This window comes from Carya illinoinensis, chromosome 2, assembly GCF_018687715.1.
Source record: "Carya illinoinensis cultivar Pawnee chromosome 2, C.illinoinensisPawnee_v1, whole genome shotgun sequence".
NCBI classification, from domain to species: Eukaryota; Viridiplantae; Streptophyta; class Magnoliopsida; order Fagales; family Juglandaceae; genus Carya; species Carya illinoinensis.
Genome location: NC_056753.1, coordinates 27389250 through 27405722, shown reverse-complemented (window position 1 = coordinate 27405722; position 16473 = coordinate 27389250). Strand labels below are relative to the sequence as shown.

Here is a 16473-nt window from a genome sequence, read left to right as displayed (position 1 = left end):
CTCACCAAAATAAATTTACGAATGGGTGTTAATTGACTGATACATGGGATTGTAAAATTCGTATACATTACACACATACCGTTTTTCTCCCAAATTATTGCAGTCGCTCGCTTCCGTCCATTGGGCATACGTTTTCCCATGATACAGTCGACTGTTGGAACAAAATAGATCCGTTACCCAAAGTTCATGTTCAATGCCCCCCCTTACCCTCTTCACCGAGTAGCTTTAGACTAGTTCACTTCGGAAACAAACCGAGAGAAAAAGAAAAGGAGTTTATGAGGAGAGAGAGAGAGAGAGAGAGAGAGAGAGAGAGAGATCTTTAAGACCCAATTCGGGTTTTCTTCAGTACTAAAAAATGGTTGCTAGAACCCAACCAAAACAGAAGAAAATGGCAGCCCCTCTCAATCTGATCCTACTCAGAGAAACTGTAAAGAAGCCTTCTATAACAAGGTATTCCACCGTGCTCTCTGATAAATCATAAAACAAAATCGTTGTGGTTTCTTGGTTCCTTGAAAAACCTGGGGGAAAGAGGAGAAAATACCATCTTGGTTAACAAATTTAGTAATCGCTGAGATTCGGATCAATGGAAAGTTCATTTCCATTAAACTATACAAGTTTCAGAGTTCAATTTCTTTTTTGTTTCCATCATTTTCTCACCTTCCAATCATCTTTCAAACTGACGGGTTTCTGTGTTTTCATTGGGTTGTGAAGGTGGAGAGGGGTATGACTAGATTGTAGGAGCTACAGGTCACGGGTTTCTGTATTTTGATTGGTTTCTGTTTTTTTATTTATGAATAAATCCGCGTGGTATGCCACATTAGTCGGGGGCTGTAGAAGGACCCGTACGTGTTTTATGCTTCCTTCTTTAAGAATGTCGTAAACGAGCAGCCGCTGGCATCACATATGTACTAAAAAAAAAACTAGTGGTAGCATTCAATCCGTTAAGTTAAAAGAGACATACATTTAAATCTTAACATAATGTATTTAAATAATAGATCATATTGTATTGTCTGTTTTGACCTATTTATTAATAATTAATAAAAAATTAATGAACACAGTATGACTCGTTTTAAGTTATTTCATGTAAATGAATTGAAATAATCTATATAATCTATTTGACCTAATAAATATAATTTTATATAAAAGTTATAGTATATTTTTATTAGTAGCAACATTATCTTAAAAAAACATTAAGATTAGGTACTAACAAAAAGTATCAATATCTTTTAGATTTTAACCTATAATAAAACCAATATTACAAATCCAATAATAAAAATATAAGCATATTGAGAAATACTAGTATTACAATCCAATAATAATAAAATTACAACTTTAAAATAAAATTTAAATAGATTATTTTTGGTTGATTTCAGGTTAAGCTAGTGATCGGTTAGACCTGTTATTAACTCGTTTATTAATCGTGTCTTAACAGGTCAACCCATTTTGATCCGATTTCATTTATATATACCAAGCTCAAACTCATTAATTTTGTGTTGGGTTCATGTGCGGTGTCACGGGATATTGCCACCAATAAAAATAGGAATAGCTAGATTATAACAGATTGACCAGCCATGGAAGGTTTTATTTTCTCCAAATAGGCCGGTAAAGAAACACGCACATGTTACCATCACCAAGAAAATCACATTTCTACCTCGCCAAGAAAAATACAACGTATAACTTGTGATACTAGAAGTGAGTGGCACGACATTCCTCGTATTTTCAAATTTCGGTTGTTTTCTAGGGAAGAAAGTGTTTCAGGAACTCTGAGCAATCTGCTCTGTGATGGCATCACAAGTATTTTGTAGGAACTCTGACAAATATCTGAAAATCAAAAAAAAAAAAATCAGAATAATGTTAAAAATATTTTATAAACAAAATAAAAATATTATAATTTATACATATGAACTATTTGTTCAGTCATATCAAAAAGACCATTCCAAATAAGAAAAAGGATGAAGAAAAAGATAGAAAATTAAAGTACCCTGTCGACGAATCAAAGCGAAGTCCAAGGATATCTTTAGCCTCTTCAAGTGCTCTTTTGAATCTCTCAAGCTTTTCTGCTGGAACACAAGTTCCATTGTATTTGTTGATCCCAACCCGAAGCTGGGACGGTTTGACATTATAAAAGATGGGTATAACTTTTTTCTGGCATTCCATTAGAAGAGCCAATTCATGTAGACAATAATACAAGGACTCACAATATCCGGGCGAGAACACTACAACACCAACTTTACAATATGGAATGACAGTATCAATCTTTTCGTACAATTTATCACCAGCTTTCATGTTTCGGTAGTCCAGGAAAGGACTAAGCCCAAGCCGGAGAAGGTTGTCGTAGAGTAACCCAGCAATGTTTCTTCTGGTATCCCGCCCCCGGTGGCTTATGAACACGTCGTGTTGGGATGGTATTATTGCTTGGACATGGACGTTCCTGCAGCAAGCTGGACGGGCAACGCTCTTTGCCAAAGCATGTAATACGCGCGGCATGGCTTCCATAATCGAGACCAATTAAACAATTAAGTACTGGCGTTAAGTAAGTGTAAAAGTGTGTTTTTATTTATGGTGTTTCTGGGAAGCATATAGATTACAATAGTTGTTTGATTTGTATTAATTTGTCACGTGTGGTTAAAGGGGGCTATAGTCAGCTTCCAGAACACGGCCTTCCTCTGTGGTCAAACTCGTTTATTATAAAAGAGAATATATATTTATAGTCGACATCGCGTATTTTTGTTTTAAATTAAAAAATAAATAAATATGAGATATATAAAAAAAAAATCATAATTTTTTAATAATAAACTTTATTCTTTTTCAAAAAAATTTGAGATCCTTACATAACCTATAATTTTATCTTTGTAGAAACTTATTATCACTCATGTCGTTTCCGGTAAGTTTTTTTCGATATATACATGTTAAAAATCATTATATTATATTATTATTGTATGACAGTATCACGTTAAGATCATATTGTAGTGTAATAATTGATTAAGAATTGTCTCTATATTTATTTTTATCTTTTGATTACTTAGCTAGCTAGGGAGAATTGGATAATTCGGCCGCTGAGTTAACTATTTTTCTTTATGATGAATATAATACGAAAATTTATTTATTTTAACAAGAAATAAATGTTGCTTATATAATTATAGAAATATTATTTATATCATAGTTTGAAGCTGGATGCTAAAGTAGTACTAGTACTAGTAATTGATCTACTTCGATTTTTCCCTTGTACTTGATCGATCATGTATTATTTCTCAAGTCTGATCACCAGGTACTCGAGCATGCATCAGCTTGAGTGACACTGGATAAAATAGAGATTAATTCTTACAGTTAGTTTCAATAAATGATTAACATAAAAAAGACAAGATTTTATCCAAAATATAGAGAAAAAAAATTTAAATAATATTGATTAATAAAAAAATTCGAAAAATTTTATGGAACTCACAAACCGGACTTAAATAGTTATAAAATTTGAAATTATGAAGATTTTTTCAAAAATGGAAAAATATAAATTATTGTATGAGAATTTAATACAAAAATAAAGAAGAATTCTACAAAAAATTTGGTTAAAAAAAATCAGAATCACTTCTAAAATTTGAAACTAAATAATTACTAATAAGGCAAAAATGAGCATAAATATATGATCTGAAGAAAAATAACTAATATTTCCCTTAGTCTAAGAAAAATATTAAGCTTTTTATTCCATATTTGTACAAATTCATCTTCTTAATATAGTACTTCAATATAATCAATGTATAATGTAGACCTAAATACACCATATATATCAATTTGAGTTTGATTGTGTTTTTTCTTTGACTTGATTCACAGGTTTTTGGTACAAATGGATCACATATATGATCTACGAGTGTTATGTGTGTATATGTTTTTATTCACTTTAACAAAACTTTTTATCTCATCTCATCTCATCTCATCTTATCTAATCATTATAACTTTCTTAAATTTTCACACAAAATAAAATAAATAATTTAATATTTTTAAATTTTAAAATAAAAATAATATTAAAAAATATATATTCTAATAATATTTTATTTAAATTTTAACTTTTATCTCATTTTATCCTATTTCTAATCTCTAAAAACAAACGGGAATAAAAAAAGCCAGCAGCAATCTTTCAATAAAATGGTAGTCAACTAATAGAGCCAAGAGAGTAGGGGAGAGTCTCTTTGAAGATCGCGCGTACGTTTTAGTGGAAAGGCCACAATTGACCTGTTAAAGGAAAAAAAGAAAAAAAAAAATCGAGATATTATTATTAATGAGTGCGTTCTAAGAAACAAAAAATAAAATAAAATTGAATATAAAATCTAAATAATAAATATTGGTTTATAACTGAATGGATCAGGACTTGACAAGTTTACACAAATTAACATTATTGCACGTAGATGCATGGTCTATGGTATACATATAGTATGATATATATAGTATATATTTTATATATATTATACTAAATTTCAAATCTTAATTCTATAAAAAAAAAAATCAAATCTTAATTAATTTAATAGAGTTAAAATATAAATAGTTCGAAATACAAATAACCTAAGTTCTAACATAGAATTATTGTTTGAATTGTATCATTTGAATGTAGAAAATTTTGTTTAAGCAGCATAAAACATAGAAGGGCCGTCTGGGAGTATTGATTGATCGTCGCATTGTTCCCAAACAAATAATCATTGAAATCTCTCTCGGTTCTAACACTCCTCCTTCATTTTGGCTGCTATCATTATTGCCACATTCAACGCTACTTCTAGTCAAGAGGTACATGCATTTAATAGGTTGATTTGGAGTTGTTTGGATTGATTATTTGTAGAAAAATAAGATAATCATTTTTTTTTGTATTTTGCATCGATGGACATAGTAGGTGGCCAGAAAACACAAGGCCTTGTATGTTTATTATTTGTAGAAGAACGAAAGGAATCCACAATTCTTTTCGTCTTAATGGCCACTAAGTTGACTTAGCCATTGTGTTGAGTTCGAGTTTCAATCTTTTCGAAAAATGGTTTATGCGTTTGAATAGAAGAAAGTCAAGCCTCGAAAGTTGGAGAAACTGTTTGAATAGTTATTAAATATTGAGTGTAAACGTATATAATATACGTTTGAACGATATGCACAATTCTATAATGTTTGAATGGTTATGTAATCGTTTGAAAAGTGTCATCTGTTCAAACTTGTAATGAGTCAGTCGAACGGTATAACACAAAACAGTATCTCATTGTTTTAATCAACATATAATCTTGTGAGTGTTCATGTATTATATTTTATAACTAAATTTCTTTGTTTATTTTTTAAATTTCAGGTTCAAAATGGCTTATAGGAGAAGAAAGCATGGCAAATTAGGACAACCCTACAATGAACAAGTTTGAGAGAGGACTTGTTTTGTTGGAACATTAAGTCAAGATCTCTGATTTTCCGAATCTTCGCTGGAAGGGTCTTTCATTGGCATTGAGTGTGTTGGACAATAATCATCGACCATAAGGTTGAAGGGAGGAACATTATTTCATATATCAACATTATATATGAGTTCTATAAAGAGCTAGGTAGTGCCAGTTGAGATGACAAGGCATACACGATCTCGATCAAGAGAGTCTCAGTTACATTTTTAGTATACGCACTTGCCAATTTATTGGTATCCTTCAATTGCCACTGCATATCCAAATGTGGTATCTAGAGAGTCCACAACTACGGTCGATGGGAATAAGTCTGAGGACAAGGGCTTTGATGCAGATGGAAGTGATGGCCTTTCTGATCATGAGATTCGACAGTTAGTTATTGGTCCAGATGTTCCTCCCTATGATAGAACAAAGAGAATCAAACAAGCCAATTTATTTGGTTTCTTCGAGATTTTGAATATCATTATTGCCAGCAACATTGATCCTCGATAGCACAAAACTAAGATTGGCATGGATCAAGCACGATTTATGATATGCGTTGCTCCTGAGGTGCATATCAACCTAGGGAATAATATATTTGCTAGGATTCGATAAGAGGTCCACTACATTACAATAGATATATTGCCATTTAGAAGCCTAATCACATGATTTTTGCTCGCTGCAGGGTCCTTCTAGATATTGGTGAGTGATAAAGTGTCAAAACCACATAATTAAGTTGTTAAAGTGACTAAATTGTTTAATCAAAATGAATTATGCACTTAATTATGAAATAGATTATGAAATTTGAGTAAATTAATAAATTCTGATATTTTTACACTTAAAAGGGTTTATAATACAGCTGTTAGGCCACGTCAAAATTAATATCTCAATTTTATTTTTCTAATTATGAACACTTAATTTGAATTGATGTAGGGTATTTTTTGTAAGAAGGAAGGGCTGAAGATGACCTCACAGTAGACTAAAGATGCAAGGGGCAATTTCGTGATTATGGGATTGTTATTGGGCATTTTTTTTATTTTGAGACTTATTGCTTCCAGTTTAGACGGAAGGGGCTTGTTTTTAGTTTTTTTTACTTTTTGCTTTTCGTTGGTAGGTAGCTTTTCTTTTAGGATGTCATTTTCTTAGGTTTTCTTTTCGTGGGACAGGAGGGCGGCTGGTTTTGGCTTTTCCTTCATTCATTTTTCTTGTTTTTGGTTTAGAGAGTAGCAGCAGGAGTAGGAGAGGAGCTTTTGCATTTTATTTTCATAGCTTTATTTTCTTTCTTTTTATCTTCTAGACGGAGGCGGCTGGTTTGCTCTATTTTTCTGGTAATTTGATTTCTTTACAGACAGACGGACGGAAGGGAGGCTCTCTCTCATTCGGATTTCATATTTTTTTTTTCGTTCTTAGTTTGCCTCAACTTTTCGTTCCAGATTTTAGTTGGCAGTGTTTTAGTTTATTTTATTTTTCGTTTCTTGCTTCAGTTCTTCATGTAGTCGGGCGGCTTATTTTATTTTTTTTCTTATTCTTTTCGTTTCCGTTCGGGTAGCAGAGGGGGAACTCTCTCTCTCGTTCTTCTATTTTTCTTTGTTTTGTTTCCGAGCTTTACTTCTTAGTTGTTTTCAGATTAGCTTCTTTCAGTTTGTTTGATTTATTTTTCTGTATTTATTTTCATACAATAATTTGAAATGTTAGAATTTATCATTTTAAGCATTTTATTAATTTAGAGATGATAGGCTAAATTTTGGATTTGGGATTCAATGAGTAACCTATAACTGTTTTGGAGTGAATTTTCTTCCATGATTATTTGATTTCAATGATTAACTTGTTGGATAATATTTCAATTTACATATAGAAAGTATTGAAGTTCTTTGTTCTTGGTTTAGATTAGTTGTAGACGTTAAGGCACAATTAATACTTGAACAAGTAACAAGACTTTGATGGCTTTCTTCCACTATTTTACAATTGTTATATAATCTGTCAAGTAGTTTTATTAGGCTAAGAATTGGGATTCATTGCTATATTATCCGACCATGATTTCTAGGAATGAGAGCATGGTTGAGAGAAGATGAAAAGAGAAGTAAATCCATCTCCAAATCAGTGGGTGAAAATTGTGTCCCAAGTGTTTGTTTTATTGTTTCTTACAAGTTTAATTCATTTGCTACACATTTTCTCTAAACTTCTTAGTTTTGATAATTTTAGAAACATAGATTCACATTTATTTTCATCTTCCATAATCGATACATTTTTTTTTACACAAAGAAAATCTTACGAACGCTTTGATAACTCTTTGTCCCTGTGGAATACGATCCTGGACTCATCCTTGTATTACTTTGACAGCTTCTACGCTTGGAAGACAAAATTATAAGCTGATCAGTGAGCGTGTTCAAGAGTCGATTGGACCAATCATTTCCTCGACCTTGTCACACAGCACAAGATAATCGAGATTTCATCTTTGTGCTCCCATTATAGAGCCGATCGAGACTCAAGAAGATGCACACCCAATAGATCATGGCATATCGGTTGGAGAGACATCCAAATAGGAGGCATCACACACTATTATTCGTGAGGAGATTGCAGATATAATGCTTGCAGAGATCCACGCATAGACATCAAAGGTGATTAATGCAGTGCATACAAAGATCTAAAGTGTCGTCTCTAACTTATATCCATCTCTAACTTATATACATAGATGAATGCTAGCATCCCTGACTTACGTACAAAGATTGCTAGCATCTTTGTCGCTTAGGTGACGATCAATAATTAGTTAACACAAATAGAGACACGCCTAGCTGGAGTCGAGGATGTGGTAAAATATTTGGGCAGGTAGTATTGTGTATCTTTTGTTTGCATTTTTTTTATTTTTTGTATGGACAATATTTTGTATTTTGTAAAATTAATTTAATTATAAATCGTATTTTTCTTTTCTAAATTAATTATTATTTTCTATTATATATATATATATATATTCTTTAACTGCTAATTTTTTATATAAATTAAATATTTCTCCATAATTAAGTAAGGTATTGTGTTGCCATCAAAAGTTGTAAAAACTTTGTCATCGTTCATACATAATATATAAGCCCTCAATTATTTTACGTTTGAATTACAACGATTAACCTTGATATTCGAATAGTTTAATATGTTATTCGAATGGTAAGTCAATTACTAGCTAAATTTAGTCAAGTAACCTGCCAATTCCTCATTCGATCCTATATAATATCTGTTCAAAAGTTTATTTTATTATTTTTGAAAATATTTCTGCAATTAATTTCCGTCTCAATCTTTATTTTACATTCGAACAACGATTAACCTTGACGTTTGAATTTAATAAATTATTCAAACGATAAGTCAATTTTGCACTAAATTTAGTCACTTGGCCCGCCAATTCCTTGTCGATCATATATAATAATATCCATCCGAAAGTTTATTTATTATGTTCAAACATTTTAGTAAATATTTGAGATGATATTTTATTAGGGACGAAATTTCTCGTCCTTGCATATGCCGTTCGAATAAAAAACTGATTGTTTGAATGGTTAAGGACTTCCGTCCCTAAAACTCATTTTTTAGGATGATTTTTATTTTGTTAAAAAAAAAAAAAAAATCCCAAATCTAAATTTTGTTGTAGTGTGATGATGATGTGCTATGTATCAGCTATGGTTTTAATCAACCTTCTATAACTTTATTGCAAGGTTGCTTCATTGGGCGAAATTTATGATCAGTTTGCCATAGTAGCGCTCATGCGAACATCGAACAAATGAAATGGTGGCAACACAGGTACTACTCATGTATTGTAGATCACGGTTATTTTCAGTTTTTCTAGCTTTGAGCATCGCAAATTATGGCATATATAATTACAGCCTCCGCGCATGAGTTTTTGTTATCTAAAATTAGAAAAAATATAAAAGGCTTATTGATGGAATTCATTTGAAATTTGTTTTGCTCGTTTCTTACCAATTAGCCAGCATTCCAATGTTGACCGTGGAAAGCGGAAATTACGGATTCCATATAGTAATTATTACTTTCTCATGGAGATAACTTTTGGTATGAAGAAAAAAAAAAAACTTTTGGTCTAGGGGACAGGGGTACCCATGCTATTGTTTTGTATTCACGTAGGAGACATGAGTTTTTCTTGCATGTTTTCCTACAAGGCTCTGGTTTTTAAATTATTAAAATCACTTAAATCTTTCTTCTTTCTAGAATTGCTAAAAGATATATATTCTTCGTCAAAAGTAAAAGTTAGATAATAATAAACTTTAGAATGTTAGAAATGGTTGAAGCAACAACACGTGCACCCATGGTTACCATGACCAGGTCCAATTGGAAAATTAGAGTATTCTTACGGTGAATCGTTGTCGTGTTTGTCACGTGACGACAACGGGCCAGATGCAGCGAATGTGCCTCGATTCTTTACAAGAACAAATTGATTTGGGCGATGCTACTATGCCGCCCAGCGATTACCGCTGGGCGTGCCGCCCTTTGTAAATTTTTTTTTCTTTTTTGTTTCTTTTTTCATTTTACATTTTTTTTATATATTTAAACATTTTTAAAAAATATAAAAAAAAATAGCAATACACTTAAAATCACTTCCTTAATCATTAAGTAAAAAAAAATATTAAAAAAAAAATTTGTGACCAGCAGTCACTTTGAGGGTGCAAATAGAAGGGGCATACAAGCATTTCCCAATTGATTTTTGTACCTATATATATATTATTATTATTAGATAGAGATACGTATCATAGATTGTACTTTCAATTTCACTAGTTATATTTTAAAAGTAATATTATATATAAGTCATATTTATACTTTTTCAAGTGGTTACTTGAGTTAAAGGTAGAGCATCGGCTGGTCCGACTATTATTGGACCAATTCGGTCCATAAATTTAATTCGATTTTGATTCAGGGGTTTTTCACTCCCGATACTCCCGATCAGACCGAATAAAAAATAAAAATAATATATAATTTATATAAATAATTTTATAAATTAATTATATAATTTTTATATAATTATTAACTAATAATAATATTTATAATTATATATTAATACTAATATTTATATTAACACTAATAGTCTAATATTATAATATATTATAGTTATATTTACACTAATATAGTTATATTAAATTACTATAAGTAATACTAATATATAACTATACTAATAATTTATTATTATTATTAATCACTACATATAATATTAATATATAACTATACAATATACTTATACAGTTGTACTAATACTATTAGTCTATCAGTCTATCATATAGTCTAAATTCTAACATAGGATATATAGCTATAATTAATACTTAATAAGAGTATTACTATTATTGAATATAGTATTATCAATTTATCATTAACATATAATATTTTAGTAATACTACTAGTAGTCTAGTATAGTTATTAGTTAATATAGTTATAGTATTAGTACTAGTGTAATAGTGTATTATTAGATATAGTAAATAAGTTAATAACATGTATATATATTAAATTATTTAATATATCACAATATAATTATAGAAGTATTAAAAAAAAATCATCATTATACATTAACTAATAACTATCATAATATATTGATATACTCTAAATTAGTAACAAAGTAGCAATTATGCCAATTAATATCATAAATATAATTTTATTAAGTTATTTTTTTAATGTGTTAATTTAATAATCTACATTAAATAGTTTACTTAATTTTAATTTTACTAACTTAAATCATTTTTGTATTAATTTATGTGCCAAGTTGCCAACCATATCTTAGAAATTTAGAAATGAAAATCACATCTTAATGATTACATGGCGGTGTTTAGTGAAAAATTAGACCTAAACGGCACCATTTAGGTCTAGCAATAGAAAGAATTTGAAACTGGGTTGCTTGAAACGGTGTCTTTTCACGCAACCTAGTTAATTTTTTTTTTTTTTTTTTTTTTTAAATTATGTATACTGAAACGATGCCATTTCAATAGAGTAAGAGCCTCTGTTTTCACTGCCCCCCTCCCCTCAATTCCCTCCTATCCCCATTCTACCATTCATCTCTCTCGTCTCTCAAAATTTCTCTTTCAAGTCTCAGACTCTCAGTTTCTCTCTCTCTCACAATCAAAACCCTAGCCCTATGAGTCGCTGCCGTCTCCAACCCCTCCGCCGCGACTCGCCGCGACTCGCCAAGTTGCCCTCTCCCTCCATTGGTTCCTTCCTGTAATACAAGGTGAACATTGTTTTAATCTTTTATTTGCCTAATTTGGGAGAAATATTAGTTTGTTTGTAAGTTGGGAGAAACCATAATTTTTTTTAATCTTTCCTAATTTGTTTGTAAGGTTGATTTTCAAAATTTGAGTCAAAATCGGAGTGAAGGTCAGACGAAATTGGAATATTCGAAGATTTGCACAGCAAATTAGGGCCGCATGGACAGTTGACCGACCAATGTCCAAACACCAGTACTTCACAAATCATAGTTGCTAATCATTCTATGATCCGTGACTATGACATTCCAATTAGACTTGAGATGATAGTGATAGTATTGTGACGACAACGGGCCATATGCAGCGAAGAGCCTCTGTTCTTGACATGAGCAAATTGATTTTTGTGTTTTATTTATATATATATATATACATATACTAGTGGAAGAGTAACGTGCAAAGCACATTTGTTTAGTTCAATGAAGTGATTATTTTTAAGAAATAATATACTTTTTGTAAAAAAAAAAGATTTTAATCAATAATTTAATGCACAGAGAAAAAAAAGTAAGTTCTAACAAATATTTTTGGATAGTGATAGTTAAGTAGAGGATAATAATTACATGCTTCCATAGATTATAAAATAAAATCATTAGTTAAAACAGTAAGATAGTCCCATAGATGGTCATCATATCCATAGTTTTAGCAAAGTTGTTTGTGATAAATTTAACACAAGTTTAACAAAAACATTAATTCAAAATATGATTTCTTTGATGATTCTACTATGATCCATCATTTGTGTTATCTTGTAAGGCATCAATAGAGATGACATTGAAATTCTTATGCTTTTGTTGCTTGAATCGGTCAGGATCTGCAAAAAGTTAAATCATCCACTCTTTCTATGAAGCTTTTTCTACAACATTTTCAATATATAGCAAATGTTCCTACAAAATAAATTTTGAATAGCTTTGCATGTTTAATAAAAATCCAAACAACTTATATACAGAAACTCAATTTACTAATAAAAAATAAAAAACATACCTCACCAGCATGATTTATAAGTTCAACTACTGAATAACCCAATGTTTTTTCTGTAATTTCACCAAATATAACAGCAACTAATTTTCCAGGATCATCATCAAGTTCAACATATGCTCGAGCACTATAAATGCAATGGAAATATTATTTTAAGTTAGAATTGATAAAAATTATACATTAAATTTGTCATCTAGTTTGACTCTGATAAGTTTATTTGAATTGATTGTTATTAGTTCATGTGGTTAGATTAATTATGTAGCAGCACAAGAACCTAATTATTTAGTTTTTTTTTTCATTACGTTGAAGCTGATATTTTTTTCCAAGTTGTAGCATTTTTTTATTTGTATGATTTGTGGATTTGTGAGAATGGTTTAGGCACCTTGGAGGAAAGATAATTTTTTTTCTTTGGTAAGAGTAGAAATAGTCTATAGGAGGGGTAGGAGAGATCAATAAATTTTGTCTCTGATTTACTTCTCTTATTAGAAGGTCACAAAACTACTGGTTTTAGTGTATGGTTCATATATATGTTTTTTTTATCGGTAAAAGTGTATGGTTCATATGTTAGGGACAAGGATTGTATATAAAAGTGTTATGAAGTGTATAAAGCCCATCATGGAATTCAAGGGGTATTGAAGAGAGATAGGACATAGTAGAAGAGGTTGTGCATTTATATATATATATATATATTCTGAAAAGAGGAAATACGCATTAATCATGAAGAAACAATACAACTTTTGTCTCTCAAAATAATAGATAAGACCTCCCATAGACCATCCTCAATCCATACTAACTCAGACACTAAAGTTTTGCCAACTGGGCAGCAGCATGTGCTGCTTTATTTCCTCCTCTTCTAAAGAAAACTGCTCTGCAATATTGTTGCCTTGAAGACATGAACTGAATATCCTAGAACAGATGACCTGTCCAAGAACTATCAACAGCTTGTGCATTGATATTCTCTATTACTAATTTGGCATCACCTTCGAAAATAACACGAGAAATCCCCAACTCTTGGCATAGCTGCATAGCTCTTAATAAAGCATAACTCTCTGCATGAACTGCAGAAGACACATTTGATCTAGGTGCAGCCAATATTACCTCTGCATCACCACATGCATTTCTGATAATAACACTGTTTCCCATAGAGCTAGCATCCTTATCAAAAGCCACATAAAAATTCACCTTACAGTAAGGATCTAAAGCTAGTGCCCACACAGCTTGCACATTAGTTAAGTGCTACTCTGATCTAACTACAGATTGCCTCTTCCTTTCCTGCATTACCTCTTTGAATATATATACTTCCTCTAGTGCAGACTTGTAAATAATAGTTGGACTTTGAAATTTCTATTTAAACACCCATTTATTCCTGCGAGTCCACAACTTGTGAAATACAGAAACAACATAGGTCAACTGATTTTCCTTTAACTTTTGCATGAACTCCTTTCATAAAGTAGCAAAATCTACATAATCTATGTGCCACTTGTTGCAGATGCTTGCTGAATCCCCCCACAAGTCTACAGCAGCAGGACATGTCCAAAGGACATGTAAAGTGTTTTCCTCAGCTTTGGTACAGATGGGACATGAAACATATTCTACAATTTTTCCCTGCAGCTTGCTCATTGTTGGTAATATATCCTGAAGGGCCTTCCACAAGAATTGCTTCACCTTGCCAGAAACTTGTAGTTGCCATAATTTCCTCCATTGCAAACCATCATCAGAATCTCTGGAAGCCTGCTGTCTAGCCTGTTTGTTTATCTCAAGTTCCACAAATTATGCACTCTTAACAGTAAAAAGCCCTTTTGGAGAATTCACCCATATGAGTCAATCCTTTACATCCCTGAAACTTAATGGTAAACTGTTAATTAAAAATGCATCTTCCTCACTAAACACAGATTCAACCACCTCAGTCTTCCATTCATGCTTATCTTTGTTGATCAATTCTGCAACTTTGGCATCACAGTCAAGGGTATTCATGGGAGTTTGTATCTTATAAGAAGAAGCTCGAGAGAGCCATTTATCATGCCATATTTTAATATTCTTCCAATTTCCTACCCTTCACACAGCTCCTGCATGCACTAAGCCCAAAGAAGACCAAATACTTCTCCAAATATGAGAAGGAGAAGATCCAATATTGGACTCCAAAATGTCACATTGTTTGAAATACTTGTGCTTGAATATCTGAGATACTAAATAGGAGGGTTCTTACAAGATCCTCCAAACTTGCTTTGCTAACAAAACTTTATTAAAACTGATTAAGTTCCTGAATCCAAGCCCCATTTGTTTTTCATCATTCCTAGTTTCTCTCAGCTTTTCCAATGGACTCCCTTGGTAGATTTGTTGCGACTCTACCAAAACTGAGAAATCATAGCTTCAATCTCATTTAACAAACTATTTGGCAGCTTGAAAACACTCATAGTATATGTTGGGATAGATTAAAGTACACTTTTTATTAAGATTTCTTTACCAGCCTTTGAAAGTAACACAGACTTCCAACTAGTTATCCTTCTCCATATTTTTTCTTTTAATCCTCGAAATGTATTGTATTTAGATCTCCCCGCTAAAGTTGGCAAGCCCAAATACTTGTTATACACACCACACCATGAGTGGACTGAATAATCAATTCTTGGGTAGTAGAGTGAGTATTACTACTAAACAGCATAGAAGCCTTCTGTTTATTAAGGACTTGCCCGGAGGCACATTCATATCTCCATAAAATTTGTTCTACCCTTATCCATTCTTCTTGTTTTGCTCTACAAAATATAACACAGTCGTCCGCAAATAGAAGATGGTTAATTCTCATTCCACCTCCTGAAGCCACAACCCCCATTTATATTTCTGTTATTGAATTGTTGGTTGTGCATTTTTATAATTCCCACGGTTATGATTTGTTCTAAGAACTAAGATCAACTCGTCGATGACTATTTTGTTTTGGGTGATATTGTGATTTGGGGTGGGTTGGTTCTTTTTTCTTGGGTATTATTTGTTATGTGTTTTGTTTTTAAGAAAAAACAAATCTATGGGTTCGGGGGATGTTGCTAATCTGGATTGTGTTATTACATGTTTAGGTATCTTGTTTGTGTATGCATGTTTGAAAATTGGAAAATGATAGAGCTACTACTCACATTTTTTAATTTTTTAATTATTTATTTTTTAATTTTGTGATCAAGAAAGTATTTTTAAATAATGTAGTAAATTTAAAAAAAAAATATTTAAAAGTGTTATAAAAATACATGTAAAAAATATAATAAAAATAAATAAATAAATAAATAAAACCTCACTTATACCTAACGGTAGCTCCTAGCGCGGTGGATGTAGCACAATTCTTGAAAATTTTATGTTTAATATGTCGGTATCTACTGTTTGGTCACTTTAAGTGGTTTAAATCAATGAAAACCAAGCATTTGCGTCAGAATTTTTGGCTAAACTCGGTATAAAGCCCTACTGCCTTTATTTTGAGTGGTAATAAGATGATACGAGGAATTAGCCAGGAGCAAGCAAAGGACTTTCTTTAAAAAAATAAAAAAAAAAATCTAGAATACCTTCTCTTCATCAGTAATGTGATTCAAAAGTTTGAATAAAAACCTATCAAAACGTGAAGGTTTTGTGGTAAACTGTGTTAATGCTTCAGTGTCTTATTTTAAACGTTTTGTTTTAGATCTTTGAATATATTGTACATTCTTATATTGTAGTCTGTTTGAATACAATAGTGTCCTTAAAAATACAGCATCAATCAAGCTAGAAAGCAGTATAAATCTTAACAATATATAACAAATGAAAGAAATTGAAGAGATGAAGATAACAAAATAAATTACACCATGTAGTATAAATTACACAGTCAAGAAATTGACTCACTAACAGAAATAAAAAAATAATTTAAAAAACTGACT

At 31.3% G+C, this 16473-nt stretch overlaps 1 protein-coding gene and 1 long non-coding RNA gene across 2 annotated transcripts; one reads left to right on the top strand and one right to left on the bottom strand.

Moving 5' to 3' along the window:
• Positions 1–1754: 1754 nt before the first annotated feature.
• Positions 1755–2496, bottom strand: LOC122301842 (TIR-only protein-like). Its single transcript, XM_043113211.1, has 2 exons — positions 1982–2496; positions 1755–1821 (listed from the first exon to the last, which is right to left on the bottom strand). The coding sequence occupies exons 1-2, from the start codon at positions 2494–2496 to the stop codon at positions 1755–1757; spliced, it is 582 nt and encodes a 193-aa protein (XP_042969145.1).
• An 8867-nt stretch (positions 2497–11363) lies between these two features.
• On the top strand, positions 11364–14403 carry LOC122300622. The gene is made up of 2 exons (XR_006240051.1): positions 11364–11583; positions 14076–14403. It is a non-coding gene; the product is annotated as an uncharacterized LOC122300622 (long non-coding RNA).
• Positions 14404–16473: the final 2070 nt, after the last annotated feature.

Coding starts and splice junctions, on each gene's coding strand:
- LOC122301842 (XM_043113211.1), bottom strand. CDS start 2,496: ATGGAAGCCATGCCGCGCGTATTACATGCTTTGGCAAAGAGCGTTGCC. Junction 1,822..1,981: donor CGCTTTGATTCGTCGACAGG/GTACTTTAATTT, acceptor TTTGATTTTCAG/ATATTTGTCAGAGTTCCTAC.